The following is a 26,050-nucleotide window of genomic DNA, read 5'->3' as shown; positions in this document are numbered from 1 at the left end:
AATACTAATAATAGTAATATAGTTACCATTTGTCAAGCACTTGTTAATGTTCAGAATGGTGCTAAGTGCTTTGCATATATTATTAATCCTTGTAACAACACAAAAAGGGATTATTCCAGTTTTGCAGGAAAGAAAACTGAGACTTGGCATAGTATAGTGAGATAAGTTACCCAAGTTAGAAGCTCATTTCCAGCCCAGGTCTGCCTCCAGTCTTTATACCATGTCGTTATTTCACTCAACTCACAAATATTAATACAAGGGATTATCAACATCATAGATTTTATTTGATAAAATCCAGACATTTTAGAGCTTATACTATTCAGACTTAAATAAAGCTCAAGGCTTTGGAAGACAGCCATGGATTCATTTGGCAGTTTTAAAGTAAAAATGGGGAAAACTGATTAGGAATTCATAAGGGATAGTAGTTATTTATTTAGTAGATATTTATAATATTATATAATATAATTTATATAATATTAATTTATAAATATAAATTATATATATAAATATATAATATATATATAAATTTATATATAATATATATATTATATATAATATATTATATATAATATATTATATATATTATATATATTATATATATAAATTTATATATAATATAAATATAAATTTATATATAAATATAAATATATATAATTTATATAATTTATAATATAAATAATATTTAGTAGATATTTAGTTATTTTGTATCAGTATAGCATTGACATTTAAGAAAAAGCACAGAGTGGAGATTAAGTAATTGGATTACAAAGGATTAATAAGGAAGGTAAATTATCTTCTTATTTTTAACCTTTACTAAGTTAAGGTGATAAGTTTGAGGCAAGAAATTTCTTAGTTTTTAACAATAGGATGGATTCTTGTTGGGTTTTTTTTTTAATCTGTAGAATCATAATAGTACATCAATACAGAATCACTTTTATAGCATTTTTTGGGAATTAGTGATTCTGTTCATTCGAACACCAAATGATAGTCAGCATTGTTATCAAATTCTGTTTAAATATTTGTACTGAAGTTATAAGCAAATTTAGAGATACTCAAAGGAATAAGAACAGACTCCATCAAATATGATTACCTCTGAGAAGTGAAGGAGGAAAGAAGGAAAACCCTTGTTTTATATATATGTGCTTCTTATTTTATACCCTTCGGTTCTGTCTGAAATTTTATTTCCATACATATAACTTTGTAATATTTTTTAAAAACCTGTTATAACAGCCCTATGTGGTACATGGATCTTGTTAATATTAGTAAAAATAGACTGTCAAGTCAGTGTTACTTTTGGCACCATTCATTTTTTTCACCTTTGTTCCCAGTTTTTACACGTTAGAATACTAAGCCTTATTGACTATGGTGAATTATTGTGTCTGACTCTGAGAGTATTGGTTTAGAAAATAGTGAAAGAAAGAAAATCCTGGAAAGAAAATAATGAAAGCAGAAATTTACATAGCTTTACATAGTTCATTGCTTCTGTGGCAGTCTCTTTCATGTTTTATGTGTGGAGAGAATTGTTTCTTAACCTTGAATCAGTTATGGAATAGGCATGGGATGATATTTAGACTTGAGGCAGTATTGATTAGTAGTTTTCTTAAGGAAAAGGAAAGAAATATTAGTGGAAAATCTGTAGAAACAATTTTATTAATTTGCAGCATATCCAAATATCTGCTTAGCAGGTTTAAGACGTGGAAAGCAATCTCTGTTATATTTTACATCTAAATAAAAAATATTTGCAAATTCCTAAGACATAGTGGGAAAGAAAGTGGGGAGAATAAGAATGGGTGAAGTGTGGCCTTGGAGAAAACGGAGAGCAGTTTCTGGAGTGTGATAAGAATTTCAGCAAACTTAACAATGATGCCAGTCCAGTGATTCCACGGGCTGTAGATTGAGTAACAATATCTGACATTTAACCAGGACAGAACTGGATCCCAGCAGAAGAATATGAGTGTTTGTTACAATGAATCTGGACAGACTTCTAGCATCCGCACCTGAGAAACACAGTCACGAACTATAGAGTGAGGGAAGTTGCTATGAGAACTCTCTAAGATTTCTGAAATATATGTTAATTTCCAATTTTTGTTAGTTTCCTTTTCTTTAGTAATAAAGTCTCTAAACAAAAGGCCTGTCTTCTCATTCTTAGAATGTTCATGAAATAGAAAATTTCCTATTCCATAGCTAGTGTAGAACAGAAAAAAATTTGCTAGTTGAAGACAATTCTGAGGAGAAACACAGGCTGAAAAGATGACACACAGGACCAGCACCTGAGGAAGTGACCCCAGGGGTTTAACAAGCAGGAGGTCCACGTAGCTTTCCTGATTCTCACTCTGTTTTCCACCCTGTATTGGCTCTATAAATGGCTTGCTTGAGGAGCTGTGGTCCTTAGAATGGACCCTGGATACTTACAGATTGAACAGTTATGGTCCAAACTATTCCCAAGGTGCTCCAAAGGGCTGTGACCAGTGGCAGTTGGTAATGAGTATAAGGCATGGATCTGAATCCAGAGCTGCCATGCTGCAGAGTTATGGTGAATAACTTAAGTACACTATCCTAGCTGGCTGCCCAGAGACCTCACTGAGGCAGTTGTAGCTTCTTTTCAAAATTTCCACCATCTTTAGGCAGTAATTCCTATGGAGCTCTGTGTTACACATGTCCTTCCCAAATATTAGTGATCTAACGTGGTCCTCAATTTTGCTGTTTGCCTTTGACATAGCTCCTCCCACAATTAATTTTTAAAAAGACCAATATGTTTTCTCATAGAACATTTCAAAATAATATTTAAGCAGAATTTTTTAGCCTACTCTTAAAGTGATTTCTCATCAGTGATATTTATTTTGTGAATTTTTTTCCTTAGTTACTTTTTTTTTTAGCCAAGAGGACTTTTAAAGACTCTTCAATCTTAACTCTTTAACTGGATATACCAGATTTGAAATTGTATTAATTCCCTCTATAAAAGAGGACATCATTAGTTATAAAATCTTTGCTAAGGATGAAAATTCTTAAAATTAACCATTAATTCCTATTATAATTAATGTAAAAGCTACAATGTTTCTATTAATCGAAAAGTAAACTCAAAAGCCAAGCTGATACTGTTTTTTTTTTTGGCTGTGTTGGGTCTTAGTTGCAGTTGCAGCACGCGGGCTCTTTGTTGTGGTGCGTGGGTTTCTCTCTAGTTTTGGAGCGTGGGTTTTCTCTCTCTAGTTGTGGCATGCGGGCTCCAGAGTGCATGAGCTCTGAAGTTTGCAGTGTGCAGGCTCTAGTTGAAGCACACGAGCTCAGTAGTTGTCGCGCACGGGCTTAGTTGCCCCGCGGCATTTGGGATCTTAGTTCCCTGACCAGGGATCGAACCTGCATCCCCTGCATTAGAAGGCAAACTCTCCACCACTGGACCACCAGGGAAGTCCCAGGCTGATACTATTAATAATATGCCTATTATAAATACCTGAAATGTTGTAAAACATGTGACAAAGTTCCTGTAGCCATCTCAAAATTAGTGGCCGCCACAGAGCTTCTGGGTCCCATCCCATACAAAATAAGTGTATTTTTTATTTGTTTATTTATTTAAATAAAACAGTAAGTTTCATTGCAATAATACAGGAAAGTGAACAGGAAGAAGAGATGATATATAACTAGTACTAAAAATGGAAGGTGTGATTGAAGTAGTGATTTCATTTACTTCCTGGATGATTTCAGAAAAGCTTGTAGAGTACAGTTGGATCTATAAAGATATGGTTCATATAAATGAAAACTTAAAGAAGACACTCGTGAAGAAATCTATTCCTCCCTTAATTGCTGAGGAAGTTAAGTGCTTTGTCTGAGTATACTTTTAGAGGACTTAGGTTTCTTGGATAAAAACTATTACGATGAATCCTCTTCTGTTCAGAATTAGGGACTGACCATATCTCAAGCTGATATAACATCTAATAATCAAATATTTTAAAATTTTATGCACTTAGAAATTCAGTCTTATTACTGAGTAATAGAATTCTTAAGATAAGTGGGTAGTAATAAATGAAAAAGGTCATTAAAGAAAAATCACCATTCGTAGTATGAACATAACAGTGTTACAAACATTAAAGCGCCAAGTTATATCCTTTATCACAGACTTTTTGCTGAATACAAATTGTACTTTATCCCAAGTATTGAAACCCTAATTAATAATATTTGGTTGTACAGACACATATGAACTCTCCCAATAACAATACTGGATTTATTTTGAATGTTTAGATTAATATTTGCTAGACTATTATAGCACAGTTTTTTTTTTGAATTACAATCATTACATTTATTTTCAGCTATTATAGAACAATTTTGAGGAAGATTTAAAAGATTTAAAAATATAATGGTTAATCATTTAAATATCTAACCTTTATTTGTATTTATTTTAGTTTATGATTGAGGTAAAGAATTCTGCTGTATCTTGTATACCAACTGATTGGGTTAAGGTTGGAAGGTAAGTTTAAAAATACATGTTTTTTCTTATTAACGTGAATTATGACATGTGTTTACCTGCATGCTTCTGGTATGTTAATAACCACATCCTTGACATTAAAAGCAATTTTGGCCCTTCAGTTTCTTTATGGAACTTTAACTAGATAAATAATTATCTTAAACTCTTTTTATCCTGGATTTTAAAACATTTTTTCCAAAGGATATCTTATTTGTGTACACTTTTCTTGTTTTGTGAACTACTGTTTTATTCTTATACCTCAGAGAACACTTTAAACACATGGAAAAAGAAAGTTGCAGAACCTTCAGTTATAAGATTAATTTGGTTGCTTGAACTTCTTGATGAATGCTATACCTGACATTTCTTTTAAGAAGCTGACATTTCATTTTGTGCCTCACTGAGCTTGCTTTCCATGGCACATAGTTATAATAGTTCTTTACATGTTCTTTTTTTTTTTAAGTTATATCATGAATTGATGAAAATAATCAGAAACAAAATTAGAGAACCACGTTGAGACCCTGCCTTTTCTCCTTGGTTAGGCATTAATCCCCAAGAGGGGACTCTTTTAAAGAAGTGGTTTTATCGAAGTGTATTTCCTCTTGTGAGTAGCATCATCGTTTGTGAAATATTTATTACTACCGTTAATATGTTTGCATGAACTTGAGATGAAAATACTACATTTGCCTAAGATAGTAGAAGAGGGACTAGTAGCTGGTGATGGTATGAAGGAACTCTATGTTAAGAATGGAAGGAAATTTTAACATTATTTTGACATGATGTGTGAATGATTATGAATTTTAATTATTATTTTAATTAAAAAAGAAAACTATTTATTATCCATGGCCACTATCAAAGGATCCTGAAGGCACAGTCATGGGTTTCTTTGCCCCGATACCATCCTTTGTTTTCCTATGTTACCAGAAGCTATAATTGAATTTTGGGTATTACTGATTTTAGGGAATGTTTCCTCATTTTGCAGGCATTCTTTATCTGTTTTTGTCCTGTGCTACAGCTAATGAATGGTAATATGCTTTGTGAAGAGAAATTACTAGAAATCATGTTAGTGTATCTAGAACAATCACTAAAATGTCTCACTAAATGAGTTTTGTCAGAAGAGAACTATGATAAATATGTTTGCATAGAAATCTAGATGACATACTTTAAAAGCAATAAGCAAGCCATAAATCAGTGCCAGCGTCTTTTGAACATTTCAATGATGTAAATTGAATGAATAAATAAGACGGTATGGGGGAAGTTTCACTGTTATTTTTTATCTGTTGTTTAGCTATCAGAACCTTGACAGGAATAGGTTAGAATATCAAGTCAGATTTCCAATGTGAAAGGCTCACTTATAATCCAGTAACTTGCCAAATTAAAGGTAATTGTGACAGCATGTTACAGGAGTGAGGGTGCAAACAAAGATCAGGATACACTCTGTCATCACCTGCCTATCACTCAATCTTGACCTTTTCTTCTTAAAGTTCCCATCATAGTAATAGCATCAATAGCAGTAATCCCCACCACCATGGGACAGCTCCTAACATTGAGTACTAATGACATAGGTACTCTGCTAAGCACTGTCTGATCCTCTCAGCTGTACCTATAAGGTAGATATTATTATTATCCCTATTTGATAGATGAGGAATGTTTTTAGTTTAGAGAAAGCCAGTTTTATTGGCCCAAAGTCACATAGCTAGCAAGTAAGTGGCAGAGTTGAAGCCTTGGTCTGGATTCTCTGACTGGGGACCCATAGCATCCCCCATTGTGTTCTGCAGCTTCTTGAGGAAGAAGCAGAGATGATATGCAAGCCCAGAAGAGGAGTACATGATATTTCTTCCCATCCAGGGTCACTGTGAATCTATAGTTAGATCATGAAGAACTCTTCTTTGACTGCTTCCTGAATTAATACATTGCTATTCTCTGTAATGCTTTTTTTTTCACTGAAATACTTTAATCATACAAAAAAGTATAAAATATAAAAAATAATACCACCCTCACCAATATGTCCAACTCCCCGCTTTGTTAGGACTTCCTTTGTTATATTTGCGTCTGATCTTTTTTTAAAAAAGCAAGCATTTTCATTTAGTATAATTTAAAGAAAAAAGCTCTTTACTTATGAAACAGAAATTCTAAACTTTGACTTTGCCATATGGATATAACTTGAAATGAATTTTAAAAGCTTCCTGAACAAAGTCCTGTGAACTTCAAGTATTTTATTTACAACAAAGATCTTTGGAGTCAGTAAAGTTCAGGATCATAATTGAGGAATGTTCTGTATTTACAGCTATTTACTTTCAACGCTCATCAGAGAATAATAACTACTTTAGTTTTCTGAAGTGATGGCATTACTGATTTCTTAGTAACCTTGATTTCCTATTTATGTTTTTTCTTCTCTTCCAGCACAAAAGCTGTGAGCCGCTTTCACTCTCCTTTTATTGTAGAAAATTACAGACATCTGAATCAGCTCCGGGAGCAGCTAGTCCTTGACTGCAGTGCTGAATGGCTTGATTTTCTAGAGTGAGTTTACAATGAAAAATATAATCTGACTTTTTGCTATGAGAAATAGACCGGAAAATCTTTCCATCAAAAAGAAAAGTAGAGATTACTGCTTGTGACCTGCCATAAAATAGTTGAGTACATGTGTTCTCTGATTTTATTTTTAATCCTTTGAAATGTAAGCTCATTTTAGTCTTTAGTAAGAAACCAAATATACTTTATTGTTACTGTACTAACATTTTGTTGCTAAGAATGTTTAGTAGTGTCACTTTGAAATTCTACCTTGGACTTTGTTTACTTTTCTTATATAAAGGCTTAACATTTTCAGAGTTGGACAAGTATGGGTTAGTTATTTTGTTTTTATCATTGCCATTTAATTTTTTTCTTATATTTTTACATTTTCCCCCTAACTTTGTAATTTGAAAAATTTTACATCTGTGGGAAAATTGAAATGAAGATCTATATACCCTTCACCTAGGTTTATCAAGTGTTAACATTTTGCTACATTTGTTTTATCTCTCTCTCACACACTTTTTTTTCCTGAAACGTTTTAAAGTAAGTTTTAGACAGTGTAATACTTCACACCTAAATACTTAAGCATACATCTTCTAAAAATAAGGACATTTTGCTTTGTAATCTTACATCATACCTAAGAAAAATTAATATTAATTTAAGAAATATTGAATTGCCTCAAGTCCCCCTCCCCCCATATTTAATTTTTTAATTTTTTTATTGAAGTAGAGTTGATTTACAATGCTGTGCCAATCTCTGCTTTACAGCAAAGTGACTCAGTTATACACATATAGACATTCTTTCTTCATATTCTTTTCCATTATGGTTTATCACAGGATATTGAATATAGTTCCCTGTGCTATACCGTAGAACGTTGTTGTTTATCCATGCTGTATATAATAGTTTACATCTGCTAATCCCACACTCCTAGTCCTTTCCTCCCCCACCTCCCTCCACCTTGGCAACAAGTCTGTTCTCTTATGTCTGAGTCCTCCTCCCCCCATATTTAAAAAAAACTTTCACATGTTGCATTTGGTTATTATGTTTCTTTAGTGTATTTGAATCTAGAATAGGCCCCTACCTTTTTGGATTTTTATGAGATTTTTTTTTTTGAAGAGTCCTGCCTTTGTCTTAAAGAATATCTCATTCTGGATTTATTAATAGTCACGTGCTCATATTTAATTTAATTTGCTGGTGTGCTGGTAAATGGTTAACAGCCAACTCTCTGGAAGAGTAGTAGTGTGTGTTTGATTTCTGTTGTGTCACTACTCCCACCTGGACTGATTGCAATCTCCTGCTGGACTGGATTGGGAAGAGGTGTGCACAGCTGAGTTTCAAGAGTCAATGGGAGCTGGCTGCAGACCACCACACATCTAAGCACTTTATATATGTTGGCTCATTATTCCTCACAAGAACCCTATTAGTGAAATACTATTATCATCCCCAATTTACAAATGGATAAAGTGAGATGCAGAAATGAAAAATAAGTTGCTCACAACAAGGGTAAGGATTGGAGCCCAGGTGCAACCCAGGGTATCTGGTGGCAGGGTGTGTGCCCCTTACCATCAGGCTGTAGAGCCCGCCCATGGTGAATCAATCCATGGGCATCAGTCTAAACAGAAATCTTTCTCTTTAAAAACTTGAACAGTATTCAGTGAAGTCTTCAGGGAGCTTTATTCCATTTAAATTAACCAATCTGACAAGTGGAAAAAAAGGAACAAAAAAGATAATATGTGAGTTTTTAAAAGGTAATAAATTGGTACCATCTCTTGTTGCCCAGCAAAGTTTTGAATTATAGCATCAGAAAGAGATTTTGTTACCGACCAGGGTTTTTGGCCTCCTTAATCAATAGAAATTGATCAGAGGCCAGACAAGAAGTTCAGGCAAGGCTTTACTGGGCCCCTACTGCAGCAGGGGGGAATGAGAACAAGCAACAGGTTCCCTTGCTCGCTCAGGGGGGCCAAGCTCGTTCCTTATACGGGGTGAGGGTAGGGGTGTGGCCAGGGGTCAGGCCGGAGGGGTGGCTTAGGTGGCTTGCACACCCCTTAGGTGATGTTGTGAGCTGGGGGCGTGTGCAGCGCCCTGCTTTTGCTCCTGACCCCGTGCTTTTGCTTGGGGCTCTTCAAAAGTGACAGTTGGGTTTTTTGGTCTCTTTGTATCTTTTGTCCAGAATTTGCCCCAACTGGGCATGTGAGTAGTTAGTTTTAGTCCCACATAGTTCCTTTGTATTTTGTTGCTCGAGGAGAGGTTTGTCCAGGTGTATATCTTTGGAGAAGTGTGTGTGTGTGGGTGGGTGGGGGCGTGTGTATCGTCTCAAATATTAAGTGATTAATTCTGGATGATGAGGTTACTGGAAATTTAATGTACTTTGCAGATACATGATAGCAAAAGTTTCTATAATATACATATATTACTTTCAAAATGAGAAAAATATGTTAAATTTTTTATCTTAAGAAAGAGTATTGGCTGAAATTTAGCTACAGCATTTGCAACTAGAGCCCCAACTTGAGAATAGCATTGATTGTTATGGCATACTGTTTACTGAGGTGCCAGATGGTGTGAATATAATGTCATTTCAGAAATGATTAACCTCATTGAACGTGACACCAGAGGATTGAATACCAGCTATACAAAGTGTTTTTGTCTCTTACTGAGATACTAACGGTTGTCCATTAGTCACATTACTTTTTATCAAAATATCGTAAGAAATCAAGGCTGTAACAAAGTCTGTGAATAGAACCCTCTCTCAAAAAACTGTCTCTTCTTTTGTGTTCTAGAAGATGGGCTGTGGATATTGAATAATCTCAACTGCAAATTCTTTAAAAATTGAATTATAATACCTCTCACACAGTCACTTGATTATTTTAGAAATTCATTTGCAAATAAAAATAAAATATCCTCCTTTTTTATTAACTTCAGATATCATTGAGCAACATTTGATAGTAAACATATGATGATAAACTGTCATAACAGCTTTAGAACACAAGTGTCTTAATCTTCTTCCCAGGGACCCAGCAATATCTTTTGACCAGAAATTAAATCACAGTGTTTAGGTGAAGTTGTTTGGTGGCCTAGTGATAAAGTTGCACGTTGTTATGACATAAACCCAGTCTATCAGATTGTTATCTGAACTGCCCATTTTTCAGCTTGTCATTTTTCTAAGTATGAATGATCTCTTTGAAATTTGGCGAAGTGTAGCAAATAGACAAAGACCGAGAAGTCAAACAAGGCTTCTTAAGAATTATGAAGTTATGATGGTGATGTTTAAGGTTTATGATAGTTTTAAAATTTTTTTCACATGCCTTATTTATACAATTGACATGAAAAAGAACATTGTCGTCCGTATCAAAATAATTACCTTCTCTCTCCTGCCTTTTTTGTTGTTAAACTGAAATGGTACTGACTGAGAGTTATGTTACTCATTTCAATCCCGGAAGTTAGAAGGTCATCAGGGACAGTTACCCTCAACCTAAGGCTGTTGGGTAGTGGCAAATTAGGGTTTTAGTAGCCTGGACAGGACTTGAGAAGAATGGAGTGAGAGTAGGAAAGAATTGGCTGCTTTTTTTTTTTTTTTTTAAGTGCCACAGGTACTTTGACACTCAGATCCAGAGAGGCAAGAGCAGAAACATCAAATGTGGCTGCTCTCTGGCAAAAGAGAGAGTGCCAGGATAGGAAGACCAGATGGGTCAGTAATTAGAATTAGGGACAGAATCAGCCACAGTCCAAGGGATAGATGAGTGGTCAGATCTAAAGTTGAAGCCAGACCAGAAATGACAAGGCCTGATCACTGGGCAACCACTCAGGGGTGTTACATCTGTGCATCACGTGGCATCTTCAAAACTGAGTTTTTTTTGTTTGTTTGTTTGTTTGTTTGTTGCGGTACGCGGGCCTCTCACTGCTGTGGCCTCTCCCTTTGTGGAGCAGAGGCCTCGGACGTGCAGGCTCAGCGGCCATGGCTCACGGGCCCAGCTGCTCTGCGGCATGTGGGATCTTCCTGGACCGGGGCACGAACCCATGTCCCCTGCTTCGGCAGGCGGACTCTCAACCACTGCACCACCAGGGAAGCCCAAGAGTCATTTTTAAGGTGAAAACTTGGTGCTCCTGTCTGATGGCAGGGGCCAGTCTCCTTTGTGCTTGGGATTTTGCACAGACTCCTAATACTGTTAGTGGGATTCATGTTGTTTGTTTTGATTAACTTTAATTCAGGGAGAAATTGATAAACTGTATTCATTATGCTCCATCTACTCAAAGAAGTTTAAAATATACTGTAATGTAAAGATATCTTTTTCAGTTCACAAATTTTTCAATTCACAAAGTTAATGCAGAAATAAAACTGGATATTTAACGTGTTGTTTCTAGTATCTGAAAAAGTCATTTACATAGAATAGTCTAATATTAATAAAAAATCAGAAATTACAGATTCTAAAAGATCAATACAGTATTATAGTAATAACTAATCACATAGTAGCTTAATCTGGATGTCATTTTCAAGCTAGGAAGCACTCTAAAAACCTTTGGATTTAAGAAGCAAACAGACTAAATCTCTCAGTTTCTGAAACCCATAGTACAATACAGAAATATTTTTTAAGAGAAGCATTCAGCATAACAGTCATCACTTTTGTGGGGACCTTCTTTAAAAGGGTATAAGGGACTCCTGTGACAAGAGATAATGGGATAATCTAAGCAAAAAAAAAAACAAAGAGAAGGAAACCCCCTGGATACATTCCTATATTTTTTCTTGAATAAGTCTTTCAGTAAAGTCTTTTAAGCTTTTAGATCATCAGCTACTTAATTGGCCAAAGATTTGAGTCAATGGCAGACCTATCGAAAAACAAGTCTAAGGTTTAATTTCTATATGAATTATTAATAAGACAACTGACGGTTACTGAAAAAAAGTACCTTTCTTCTTGCTTGCCTTCTATGAAATTTATTACAGTGTCAACTCTATGGGCTAGATGTTAAATAAGTAAATCAGATGGATTTGGGCTCTACCATCGAGAAGTTTCCAGTCAATGTGAGAGAAAGATAATAAGACTGTTATTCCTAGTTTGGATGATGCTGTGAAGGAGAAGCACAAAGGGAGGCTGACCCATTTGGCTAGTTCATGACATTACTTAAGCTAAATGAAAATGATCACTACATTGGTGTTCATTAGGTCTGAGTTGAAGTGTCATGGTCAGATGAAATGTGCAATAAGGTATTAATAGTAGACATCTTTTGTATAGAAACTTTTAAATATATATATTTCTTTCCAAGTGAAAGAAAAAGAAGCCTCAATCAAGTTATTAAACAGAAAAGTAGTTCACTGTAATTTCCACCTTTCTTAACTGCTAGGTATGCCTGGTTATTTTGTTTATGCTCATCTAAGCTAACAAAGTGATTACTTATTGTGCAGCTTTTACAGGTCTAAGAAATCAGTTTGCTCACCTTGTTGTTGTTGTTTCTGTAGGAACTTCAGTGAACATTATCACTCCTTGTGTAAAGCAGTACATCACCTAGCAACTGTTGACTGCATTTTCTCCTTGGCCAAGGTCGCTAAGCAAGGAGATTACTGCAGGTAATGTGTTTTTTCACTTCTCCCCTTTTCCAGTGCTTTAGAACAGATAGAATTATTCAATTAATTTCAGTGTTTTTATTGTAAGGTATTAAAATTACTCAAATATGTTGAACTCTTGGTAAAGCTGAATGTCATACACATATAGCTTGATTTAAAATTAAGAAATTCCTTTCTTGCTGTACCATTGAGTGCAGTGAAAGCGGATATTCACTGTAACTAGAGGGGAATGTTACATATTTCAATTTTTAGGTTTATGTGGGTGACATTTTCATAAAGGAGCAATCCTTTCATTTGTTAGCATTCACTGGAACACTTTATGATATGTTTAACTTTATAATTATAAAAGTCTCATTTAAATATCATCTAAATCAGATATGGGGGAGAGTTAAGGTATGATTCATTTTGAGGCAAATTGCACTCAGTTGCTCTTCCTGAAGTCCAAATCTTAAGCATCAGCTAAATCTTTGACTCAGTGCTCTATCCTCTAGGCCCACTGGGGCACAAGGGTCCTGCTTTCCTGACCCACTGGGGTGGCAGTCCTGTTCCTGTAGATTTGCTTGGCAAAGGTTGGGCCCCTAGGGCTCCAGGCCACCCAGCTGCCACAGTGGCTCTGTGCCTGGGCCCTGCCCATGAGGTAGGTCTCTTTGGTAGCCCCACTTCTGCTGGTGCTCTGTGCCTGAGCTCACTCTGGCAGCTGCCCCAGACCGGAATTTTGCACTGGTGGCTCTCTGTGACTCCTGTGGGCATTGCCCTATCGGGGGCTCTCTGGGGTCTCTTTTATAAGAATACTAGCCCATTCTTGAGGGTTCTGCCCTTATGACCTAATCATCTCTTAGGGGCATAGTTTTGAATACCAGCCTGGTTTTTGACAACTGACTGTAAACAAGTTTCGTAACCTGTCTGATCCTCAGTTTCTGCATTGACGAAATAATACCTGCCTCTTAGAAATGTTGTGCAAATTAAATGTGATAAAGACATTATGAAACTTCTAAGCAGGACCAGGTAGATGATAAACACTTAATAAACAGCAATTGTTACTCACAGATGTTTATTCAAAAATCAGAAAGAATTAAGTATTGTAAAAGTTTTTTGTCTTTAATAAAAAATATCTGAGCCTAAGGGTTTTTAGAATGTTTCATACCTATAATAATTTATTTTTTAAAAATCATTTTCCGTTTTCTATCAATTCGCAATCTTGTCTGTCTCTTTGAACATGGTAAGCATAGTTATCTTAAAGTCTGTGTCTGATGATTCAAATATCTGTAGTCCTTGTGGGCCTGTTTCTATTGTCTGTTGTTTCTGTTCATTTTCATTCATGTATCTCCTTGAATGCCTGGTTATTTTGATTATCTTGTAGGCATTGTATTTGCAAAATCATTTGTAGAAATAATTTGATGTTATATTTCTTCTGGAAGAGTCACATCTCAATACACTAACGTCTGGCATCACTTAGTCCTTATCAGGGCTTGAGGTGATTCAGAGATTCAAAGGCTCAAATATTCAAAGGTTCAAAGATTCAGAATCTGCATTTCTCACTTCATATGCACTCTTATGCCTGATGCGCAGCCTTTGGTATCTCAATCCAGATTAAAGCTGTCCATAGTGCTCAGTGTCAGCTGTTCCCTCAGTAATTGGCAAACAGTCTCCCTGACCCTCAGTTCTACCCCAGATCCTGCCCTGGTAATTCCTTGCTGTCCTGTTAGTTGTCAGGAGCCTTCAAGTAGCTGTTTTCTGTACTTTATCCAACCTCTTACTTGTCCTCAGTACGATTGTTCCAAACCACCTCTTCTATCAGTAAGACAATTTCAGGAAATGTTGCACACTAAAATACTATTCTAATTGGATACTATATATTTTATATTAAGAAAAATCCACCTGAAAAATTTAAATGAAAAATCACACCGTAACCTTTAAGTAATATACTCAGTCTCTTTTATAGCAGCCATAAAATTGAGTGTAAATAGCCATGAAATAGGAAACATTTATCTAAAATACCTTTTAAACTAGTACTTAAGTATCTGAAGTTTATACTTTTTTTTCCTTAGATTTCCAACTTGTTTAAAGATTTCAGTGCATCTGAGTTATTGCAGTTAAAATTGATTATTTGGCTTCATAATTACAGTCTCTTCTTTCTAAATGCTATTAGGACACTTTATTCACTAGAGTCTAAATCTTTATGCAGAAGTTCTTATTCTAGGTCTTTCTATCCAATTCGTATTCTGGACATTATACTGTTTTATTAATATGGATTATGTTTTGTTTCTCTGGGGCATTTAAAGGAGAATGATGCAATTTTAAAAATATAAAATAAGTAAATTTGTTCAAGTTCAATGTTTCATTCTTTTCAGGCAGAATCCAGATTTTCTCAGTTCTTTCTCTTCAGTGCCACAAAATGCCCTCAACATGATTTTCATATCTTTCTTGCTGTAACTGTCCTGTCCTAGTATATCATCTCAGCTCTCTGAATAATCATTTGCTTCTTACTATACCAGGAAGTGTTTTGTCATTATGTAATTTTGATCGTAACGGAGTAAGTCAGTGTAGATTTTAGAGCAGAAAAAATCAAATTTTGTTCTAAAGTGAAAACCTTCCTGGGAAATCATATCAATGTCATGAATATATGTTGATTTCACTTGGCAGAGCACTTAGAATTTTATTTTAAAACTGATATCGCTTACAGTTGGTTTCATCTTTTTTCTTTTACAGTAGATTCATAACCCATTTAGGGAAAAATTGTATTTTAAAATTATACCCTAAAATTCAAAAACTGTCCTTTTCTTGTAATTTTAAATGTCCTTTTCCAAAGGATGATTTCGAATTGTTTACTCAGAAGATATTTTAGTGACTTTCTTTGAGACGTGTGAGTGTACATTCTTGGGGTTTTGTTAGCCAGATATATTTAAGAAGAATTTAAGTATTTATTTAGGAAAGTAGTATTTCTTGGTGTTTTGAGTAAGTTCAGAAATGTGCTTATATGTGAAAGTTCTGAGTCTAAGCACTTGAGGAGGTCATTGATAGGATGTTAAGATGAAAAAGACCAGCAAGTGGCCAAGAAATTGATGAAAAGACGTTCAACCTTAGGAATCAGTGATTGCAAATTAAAGCAATGAGGTCACACTGTTAAAAACTAGAAAGTTTGATAATACCAACTTTAGATAAGGGTATGAAAAGTCACCTTTCATATCCTGCTGGTAGGAGGGTAAATTGATACAGGTATCTCATCTGTTAACAAATATGCATACCCTGTGATTTGGAAATTCTGCTTCAGGAATTTCCTTTGGCTTAGAGAAACACTTGGAAATATGCACATGCACACGTATATATGGGTGTTCATTGGAGCATTGTTTATAACAGTGAAAATCTAGGCAGTCTAAATGTTCAACCGTGGAGAACAGCTAACTTATTATTCAGCACCTTCCAAAGAATGCTGAAGTTCTGACAAGAAATGATCTGTCATCTTCTGTATTCCATGCCATCAGGGTTCACTGGACCTAATTTCAGCTTTGAGTTCTTTAAAGGTCTTCCAAAGAACAAAGAGACAAATTTACCTTTTTTTTTTTAAAGGAGAATAAAATTTAATCTGTCTTGCCTTTACCAGATGGGTCCATTGGACCCTTTTATAAATCAAAGATTCATTTTGGGATCTTTAATGATTTTTATCTTGCTAATGTCTGGAATGCTTTACTATTTCATCATCCTAGGAATGATTTCATCACTGTTTATCAATTTTTCCCAGTATGCTGTAAAAGTCTAAAGTAAGAAGCTGGAGAATGATGATGCAAAATTAAGATAGAAATCACTGTCACATCATTCTTCATTTTTCTCATTGTATTTTCCGAAGAGTTACATCATGTTTCAAGAAGGTATATAAGAAGACTGGAGATGCCACTCTTGTAGTTTGCTTCAAACTTTGAGGCTACACAGTTGAGAACTCAGAATTTTTCGTTTCTCACCCATAATAGCAAAGAGAAAAAAACTGATGGGAGACATTTCATTGTTACTAGGTTATTCAAAAGATGAATGTGAAGGGAAAGATAGCAGTGCTCTAGATACTAATGATGGTGGTGAAATTTCTGGTGTAAACAAAATCTCAGATTATGAGTGTGTGGATAATAATATCCTAGGTGCACTGTCTCCAACTCAAGAATTAGTGTGTGAGTAATTTATTTGTGAGGGCAAAATGAAATGTAGTATTCTTATCCAGTTTGTTATTCCAAAGGAAACACACAGCATGCAATACTTAGTGACAAGAAACGGGACCATCCTGTTTTGCTAAAAGGACGTCTGGGAGTATTCTTTTATGATATTTGTGCGCTAAAATTTACTTGATGCTGTTTGCTGGTGGATAGGTGCTGAAGGCAGGAGATTGAAAGAAAATCGATGATATAAAATAAAAATACTCATTTGATTGATTATTCTAATTGTATTTATAAATGTAAGTGCAAAAATGTTTTGCAGTTATGAAACAAAGAAGATGGCTTGTCTTCTCTTTTACAAAATTATGAGCTTTAAAAGATTTCAAAAAATTCTTCAAACAGTGCATTTTTTTTCAAACAGTGCATTTTTGTTGCAAGTGGTAAAAGAATCAGAAATAATGATAAGCTAAAACCTATTAGAAATATATTGAAATCTAGAATTAGTATTTATAAATGAATATGGTCCAGGTGCATGCATGACAGCTTATGAACAGTTATTTACATTCACAGTGTGTTGCCCATTCCAGGTATATATGCCTTCAAAACCAGGAAATAGAGAATAAAAATTTGAGATTTGCTGTATTTGAATTCTTACTAAAATTTGTCATGATTTTTTTCACTATTCTTTTATTTGCATTTCTACATATTACTTGTAAAATGACTTAGAAATACTTAAAAAATAAATGAAAGATTCCATTGGACCCATATGGTAAATGGTGAAATCTGCCTTTTATATGTATTGAGGAATATTAAGGGAGAAAAAAAGTAGTTGTGGAATGATATCTTACAGTATGATTTTTTTTTTTAAGAAGAAATCACAAAGCAATACAATCAGTGTATATAAACTTAAATGCAGAGAAGAAGGTTGGAAAGAGTAGACTCCAAACTGCTCTCAGTGGTAACCTCTGGGGAGGAGACTGAGAGAAGGACAGTGCTCACAAGAGCTTGGATAGATAAAGCTATAGATAAAAACAGAAAGATAAAACCTTAAAAAACAAAACCAGCAAAACAAACAAACATTTTTTATATCAAAAAAAGTGAAAGATACTAAAGACCATATAAAGATGTTTTAATTAAACAGAATATGAAACTTTTAGGTCCTTCTGTCCCCAAGTCCAACACACAATTTTTATTAATGTAATAATTAAATCTAGAAATAATTTTGCCTGATTTTCTTTATTTTGCTTATTACTAAAAATGATTTAAGTAGCAATAATCTGCACTGTAGTTTCTATTAATGAAAATATTTTAGAGAATAGTAGAAAAATAAAAAGGATCTCATAAAAGGTAGTTACGGAGCCATCGTAAGACTCTGCTAAAGTTTGTGCTTCAGAGCACTATAATTATAATTGTCTTTCCAATTCTGATTCTGCAGTTGAAATTTAACTTTTATACTCAGAGACTTATTCTGAACATATGTTCTTAAAGTCCATGTTTAAGGTTTTGTTGTGTGTCTGACAGACTGGCCACAAAAATTTTCATGCTCTTAGAGATTTTTTTAAAGCCTGTTTCCTTGCCTTGTAAATTGAAACATGCTTCTTTTCGCAGACCAACTCTACAAGAAGAAAGGAAAATCATAATAAAAAATGGCCGGCACCCTGTGATTGACGTGCTGCTGGGAGAACAGGGCCAGTATGTTCCCAATAGTACAAATTTGTTGGTAAGTACCACATCATGGCCAAAAATAAGTGAAAGATGATAACACTAATCTCAAACTTTTAAATACCAAATAATGTTTTAAAAATTTACACAAGTTTTACCTTAGGCTTTAAATCAACTAATCCTTGGCTGTAGTTTTATATTCACCACCAAATATGGAATCAGTGCTATTTCCAATGAAAGACTAACTATAGAGGGAACAATTTAGCAACTAAAGGATTAGCCTTAATTAGTTATCCTTGGTAATCCAGGGAAAATATTTCATATTTATAAATGCTCGCAGATGCTAATGGGGTAGAATCATGCCATGGTTTTGCAGATTCCTGTTGGTATATAGTATAGGCTTTGTCTTGTGCTCTACTGTTTTCAAACATTCTGTTAAAGAATCACAGATGCTTCAGCTGATTTCAATGATAAGAATTTTTGTTATATGGGCTAGAGTTCTCTTATACTACATTAATGATTTAAGATACTTATTCATTTAACACATACTTACTGAGTTCCTATTTAGCCCCAGGTAGTGAAGCAGAGCATTAGGACAGAGAGTGGGAAGCAAGACAGAAATATCCCTGCCCTTAGAGAGCTGGTGATCTAGCAGAGAAGATAGTTTATTACAATACAGCTTGGTCAGGCTAGGGTACAGGAGACCAGGTGTCATGGAGCACGTAGCAGGTTGACCTAACCCAATGTAGGGGGAGCATTTGCGAAGCTTCCCAGGGATGAAATATTGACTGAAGAGAGTGAGTCACTGCAGGCCAGGGAAATGGAGAGGAGTACTCCAGGTCAGAAACCAGCATGGTAGAGTCTGGGAGTGAGACAGGGTGGGTTCAGGGAACTGAAAGGTGTTGAGGAAGGTTGGGACATAGAGTGTAAAGAAAAAAGTGTCGGAAATAAGGAAGGGGCCAATTTGTTTAAAGCCATGTTAAGGAATTTAGATTTTTTTTTTCCCTAAAGGATTGAGAATACTAGCAAGAGAATGATTAAAGCTGGGGAAAAAAGTGAACTCTGTGTGTATGTGTGTGTGTGTGTGTTACATAGAATTACATTGTCAAAGATAAACAGAGCTGTATACTACCACACACGAATTAAAGTGGCAAGGGTGGTTTTATTCAGTAATATTATTGCATAGGGAAAAGAGTCCAGCTTGAACTGAATTCAACTTCAGTTTGTACAGAGGTGACTGGGTGTCTTAAAGGGAGAATGAGGGAGTAGGGAGGAGTGGTGGGCGTGGGCAGGTTCAAGGAAGTGGGAACAGAAAAATTGAGAAAGGGGTTTGGTTAGTGTGAGACCCTTCTGGGTTTATTAACTGGCAACTGTTGCTAATACCCTCCCACAGGGACTGAGAAGGACAGTGAGAGTTATCTCCATGAATGTTTGCATTTCAATGAATGTTTGCATTTCAATGTTTGCATTTCACGCAGCTCTAGGTGGTAGAAGATTTACCTCTTAGAGGGGCAGAGAAAGGATTTATAATTGCAAGCTTTCTGAAGTAACTGCTCTAAGAGAAGGTTCAGGGTCTATCTGCCTATCACCACGTTTTGGCTGGAACAAGTATAAATTCTCTCTTGGCAGTGTTGTGCTTTTGTAGGCAGGCACTTTAAGGGGGACTGGGGTCATCCCAAGAATGCAGCCTTGAGCAGTTAGAAGCTCTGCTGGCTTTTGCTCTGGTCTCTTAGTGGGGAGGGTAAGTGAAGTCATTTGTGCTGAGAGAGTTGCAGTTGACTAGGCCAAGGTTGGGGCCTAGTCAAGAAGAGGGCTCAGAGGAGCCTGACTAGAATTTAGTCAAGGAGGGAGTCTTTGTCAGCACAGAGGAAAATTATCTGGTGATGAGATGAAAGAATTAATATGTAGGGAATAGTTAAGTGAGAGAGATTGTATCAGAGAATGAGATGCCTGACTTCAAGATTTCAGAGGTAGTGTTCTACCAAGTGTTGGTAGTGTTCTACTTGGTAGTGTTCTACCAAGATCCTAGGTATGGCCATGGAAGGTGAGTAGTGGAAGTGGAGAAGGTCTTCGGAAATGAGGAGATCAGGGAACAGCATTTGAGAAAAAGGCAACCATATGCACATTGAAATCATCTAAAACAACAGGATTTGTAGTGGAAGGTGAAGGTGGTCCAGGTGTCAGAGATTGCGAGGGATGGAGACTGGTGACCTGGAGGTAGATGTAGATGCCTGTGGTGAAGACAAGCAGAGATGGTAAAGCCCTGAGGAAGCAGATAGGGGAGAACGTTTGAACCCTGAGATACATGTGACAGGATGTGGCAAAAAGCTCATCCTTGAAATGAGAGGACTGCAGGGGAATAACAGCCAGCTTTCAGTCTAAGTCAGCGTATGAAGGAAATGTTAAGCAAGGAAGTTAGAAACATAGAACTATTGGGGAATTTTTCAGAGGATAGTGAGAAAATTGAAATGTAGGGGAGCAGTTGGAAATTAGGCCAGAGAAAGGAAGCCCAGGAGAGCAAGGGAGTTGGGAATATCACAGAGTATTCCATCTTGGGCTGTGAGCAAGGGTGACAGAGATGTGAGCCTGGTGAATTTGGTTGACCACAAGGGTGGTGAGTGAAAGGAAATGCTTCGAATTACATCAAGTTTAACGATACATTCTGATATTGCCGACTAAAAAAATGCATGCACAGTGTGAGAGTTGTGAGTTGAGTTTTATGTGGGACAAAATGAGGGCTATAGCCTGGGAGACAGCATTTCAGATAGCTCTGAGAAACTGCTCCAAAGAAGTGGGGGGAAAGGTCAGTGTTACATATGACTTTAGTGAAGGGGGTGTGTGTGGTGAAGTACACGTTTTCGCGGAGGCTTGCTGCTAGTCACGAGGAGCAGATGTCACTGTTAATGATTTTAGTGCTTTTCTAGATATGAGGAGATGCAAGAATTGGGCTCAAAATGTCCTCCTGAAAACATCTAACTATCTGAAGGCCTGTTCTGCCAGTTTTTCCCAGAGCACAGAGTGCCTTATTCCTGATCTCCACCCTGAAATCCTTCCAGGGTGTGTTGAAGGTCAGCGGTTACAGTGGTTTGTGACTTAGTCCTTGTAGAGGCAGATGGCAAGTGGCAATTTTTCGTTGGCAATATCATCCAAAGACTTGTAGGAGTACATAACCAGATCCCCAGTGTCTGTAAACATGTTTATTCTCATTAGGGAATTTGTAAGTTACTTAATTTATCAAACCAAGTTAATAAGTACTTGGAAGTACTTATTACAGGAAGTCTCTGTGAACATAAGAATTTCTTTTTCAGTTTCCATAATACCAGTAGGGTGTTACTTTTCTTGAGAAAGTAATAGAGTTGTACCATATAGTACCTTGGTTTACTTATAAATCACTTGAAACATCATTTCCTGTTGTTATTCTCATCCCCCAAAACACCAATCAAGTATGTTATTCTTGACATTGAATTTGTTTTTTCCTTTTTTTATTCTTTTTTTCCCCCTCTTTTAAGTAACGTATTACACTATTTAAAAAAGCAAGATTTGAGAAACTAAATTAACCTAATTACAGGAATGTTTCAAAGAAACGTTGAACTCTTACTTTTAAATTTTTACAAAATAAGTGGAGTGATTTATTCCAGCAAGCACCTCAGAATATTCCAGAATATTCATTTCTTTTACATATGCTTTTTCTAACTTGAGTAGGAGTTGATATAGAACTGTTGCTATGGTGAAGTGCATTCTTTTTTGCAGGGTATAAATTTCTATATAGGGATACTGTTGAAAAAGAACTTACTATGTAAAACTCAATTTTAAATATTTTATAGGTGTTAATTATAAAATACACTCTGAAAATAATTTCCTGAAAGTCAGGTGGCATCATTGCTTTTGATAGTCATGTAATTTTAAGAAATGGTCTTTTGCACATGTAATTATACTTTTCTGGATTCTGTATTATATGAACTCATTGTAATGCTTCTAAACAAGCCAACTTACTGCCTGCTTTTCCTCAACCGGTTTTAAGAATACTCATTTTTTTTCACATCTCACAATCTTGCATTGATTTATGAATTTTTTACTAGCATTGTTATATGAATATTTTATTCTTACAGATTTTGACACAGTTACTTTGTGTCAATATTGTGCTTGATTTCAGGCTTACAAAGAAGAGACACAATACCGCTCTAATTTGGTGGGAGATAGATCCAATTAAATTAACACTGATGGAGTACTTACAAAGGCTATGAGGGAACTAACGGATTATCCAGTAGAAAAATGGCAACAGACTTCAACAGGCATTTCAAAGTACAGGATATCCGAATGGTCAATAAACAAACTAACATTTTTTTTTTAACCTGCTACACTGGATTTTCTGGCAGGAATATAACAAAGAATCAAATAGAAAGGAACTGTGACTTTGAGGTGCTTGTGGGACATTTGGTGGAGATCCCAAGGTGAAGGTGGATATAAAAGCCAGGAGAGAGGGCTGAGCTGGAGTTAGGGATTTAAGAATCATCACGATGCATGTACAGGGAGTTTAGATTCTGGGTCTGTCACTCAGGGAGATTGTATAAAAATGTAAAGAAGGCTGAAGAAAAAGCCCTCTCAGGCATGACATAGAAGAGTCATTTCACTGAAAGTGGGTTTAGCTGAAGAGAATTTTTCAAGTATCTTTTAAATATATCCCTACCTAATTTTTAGCATTCAGTTATTGTTTCATCTGAACATCAAAAAAAATAGAAATACAAAAAATTTAAAAAAACAAGGTATATATTCCTTTTTATCCTTTAAGACCTGGCTCTGCCTCCTCTTCTAGGAAACCTTGTTTGACTTCTGCAAGCATAATTGAAAGGAGTACGCTTTTAAACCCTCCCTTTTTGGTTCCCTTCCCTGACTCATTACATAATCTGAGTATTTGTAGACTTAGCAGCCACTGAATCTGCCCACCTCCAGTTTATTCTCCACTCTGCAGCCACAGGGCTTTTCCTAACCTGTCATATCACTCCCTTATTTGAATTAATGCTTAAAATTCCAGTCGTATAGTTCCCAACGTACTGTGCCACTAAGGGACTTGGCAGATGGTCTTCCCTCTGCCTAGAATGTCATCTTCCCCCACACCGTCCGCACCCACCTCCCACACACCCACCTCCCACCCCACATGCCCTCCAGCTCCTGCTTTTCTTTAAGTCTGGTCCTGGTGTCACATCCCGCACTAAAGCTTCCCTACCAAAGCTGGGATGGGTACCCCTGTCACATACCCACAACACTCTGTATTTCTCCCCAGTTTAGTCTTTATGCCACTAAATTGTAATTGCCTTTTTTTGGTTTGTGGTTCCCAGTGGATTGTAAGCTTGAAGAGAACAGGGACTTTGCTTCTCTGCTTTAGTTATAATCCTACTGTCAATCACGGCTCTCTGGCACGTAGCAGGCATCTAATCAGATTTGTTAAATAAGGATTAACTTGAAGTCTTGAGCAGTCTCCAAGTCTTACTCCAAATCTGTGCTTTTTTCTTCTTCACAAAATGTTATTTTTCAGGATGTTATATGGGAAGTTCACAACTTACACAGTAATTATACTGTAGAACTAGAAAGGGACATTAGGGATCATTTAGTGTAACCACCTCTTCATACTTGTGAGTAAACCAAGGCCCAGAAAGGGGAGTTGACTGCCAGGGGTTAGGTTGAATAGTCTTGAACTATTTCCCAAAACATGAAAGTATGCAAAGGCAAGCCAGTGCTTTCCAACCTTTTTCACTTCGCAGCACACCAATAAAATGATGCTAGTGCTGGTACACTGGCATAAAAGGAGAAGGAAAAGGTTGCTCAGAGCAAAAGGAGGTTGTCCTGGGAGCTCTGACTGCCCCAGCTCCACCTGCCACTTTGAGGGTCAGCATCTTGGAACACCTGTAACCTGTGAAGCAGACCAAGACAGTTTGCCAAGACATACTGTTACCAACCAGGGTTCTTAGCCTCCTTAATCAATAGAAATTGATAAGAGGCCAAACAAGAAATTCAGGCAAGGCTTTATTGGGGCCCCTGCCTCAGCAAGGAGGAGCGAGAACAAGCAACAGGTTCTCTGGCTCACTCAGGGAGGCCAAGCTGGTTCCTTATATGGGGTGAGGCTAGGGGTGTGTCCAAGGGATGGGCTGGAGAGTGGCTTAGGGGGTTCGCCCACCCCTTTGGTGGTGCTGTATGCAGGGGGCATGCTCAGTACCCTGCTTTTGCTCCCGGCTCTTCAGAAGTGGCAGTTCGGTTTTTGGTCTCTTTGTATGTTGTTATCCAAAATTTACCCCAGCTGCGTATTCATGCAGTTGTTTTTAGTCTCATATAGTTTCTTTGTATTTTGTTTCTCGAGGAGACGTTTGTCCAGGTGCAAGCACTGCAGCAAGGGGTCCCAGGTCCCAGCCTGTCTCAGTACCGCTTGGGAAACGCCACCATAACCCACAGCAGTCTCAGGATTGTTTACTTTTTAAACCAAATGACTTCGTAATGGATGGATTTTTTTATAGCAGTCCAAAGTGGAGTTTTTAGTTCGTGGTTTTTGTTTTTTTTTTTAATATAAATAATATAAATTTACCTTTTGGGAGGGAGAAAGGGAAAAGTGTGGTTGGTGGCTTCTAAATTTGTAAGAGGGAGGAAAATGAGTCAAATACGCACAGCAGGAAGATTCCCAGGAAGTGCTTGAACCCTGTGGATCTCTGTCACCCAAGGGAAATCCACAGCCCAAGTATTCTAGAGTGGGGCAGGATGGACACTAGAATCCTGGTCACAGTTTCTTACCCTGAGATCAAGAAGGTGCCTTAGAACCTACTACCATGTGGGCACATAGTAGGAGCTCACATATTTGTTACAAGAATGATACTTGAAACTAGTCAAGTTGAGGTAGTGTGGGAGGAGAGCAAAGACCACAAACTTTCCATTTCCTCTCTTCTCCCAGAACAAATACTCCCAGAAATCTTGTTTTGTCTATATAAATGTTAAAAGTAAGAGTGATTACAATAATGTGCATACCCTGTTGACTTTGTACCTAATGACAGAGCAGAGCAACAATAATGCATACCATAAAATATGTTTGAGTTGTAAGCTTAATTTAATTCTATGGCCAGATTATTCTCATGATTCTGCTATAAATGTGTTTTCTTTTTAATTGAAGTTTAGTTGACTTACAGTATTATATTAATTTCAGGTGTACAATATATTGATTCAGTATTTTTGTAGATTATTCTCCATTTAAAGGTGTTACAAAATAATAGCTATATTTCCCTGTGCTATACAATATAGCCTTGTAGCTTATTTATTTTACACATAGTAATTTGTATCTCTTAATTCCCTACACCTATCTTGCCATTCCCCTGTTCTCTCTCCCCACTGGTAACCACTAGTTTGTTCTCTATATCTGTGAGTCAATTTCTATTCTATTGTATTCCTTCGTTTGCTCTACTTTTTAGATTCCACATGTAAGTGGTAACATAAAATATTTGTCTTTCTCTGACTTATTTTTCTAAGTGTAATACTCTCTAGGTCCATCCACATTGTTATGAATGGCAGAATTTCATTCTTTTTTACGGTTTAGTGTTATTCCATTTTATATATATGTACCACATCTTCTTTATCCATTCATCTGTTGATGGACACTTAGGTCTCTTCCATATCTGGGCTATTGTAAATAATGCTGTTGTGAACATTGTGGTGCATGAATCTTTTCAAATTAGTGTTTTTTTGTTCTCTTCAGAT

General features: G+C 36.2%; 1 protein-coding gene across 1 annotated transcript in view; it reads left to right on the top strand.

Annotated features, from left to right (window-relative positions):
* MSH3 (mutS homolog 3) overlaps positions 1 to 26,050 on the top strand; it is a 183,914-nt gene that overhangs the window by 103,921 nt on the left and 53,943 nt on the right. The window contains exons 16-19 of the mRNA XM_082836378.1: positions 4,395 to 4,459; positions 6,857 to 6,973; positions 12,414 to 12,521; positions 18,266 to 18,377. Of these exons, the coding sequence (XP_082692504.1) occupies positions 4,395 to 4,459; positions 6,857 to 6,973; positions 12,414 to 12,521; positions 18,266 to 18,377 (402 nt within the window). The remainder of the gene's footprint in view (positions 1 to 4,394; positions 4,460 to 6,856; positions 6,974 to 12,413; positions 12,522 to 18,265; positions 18,378 to 26,050) is intronic.

Source organism: Leucopleurus acutus (assembly GCF_964270905.1).
Source record: "Leucopleurus acutus genome assembly, chromosome: 3".
Taxonomy (NCBI): Eukaryota; Metazoa; Chordata; class Mammalia; order Artiodactyla; family Delphinidae; genus Leucopleurus; species Leucopleurus acutus.
The sequence above is the reverse complement of the archived record's forward strand: the minus strand, read 5'-3'. Positions and strand labels throughout refer to the sequence as shown.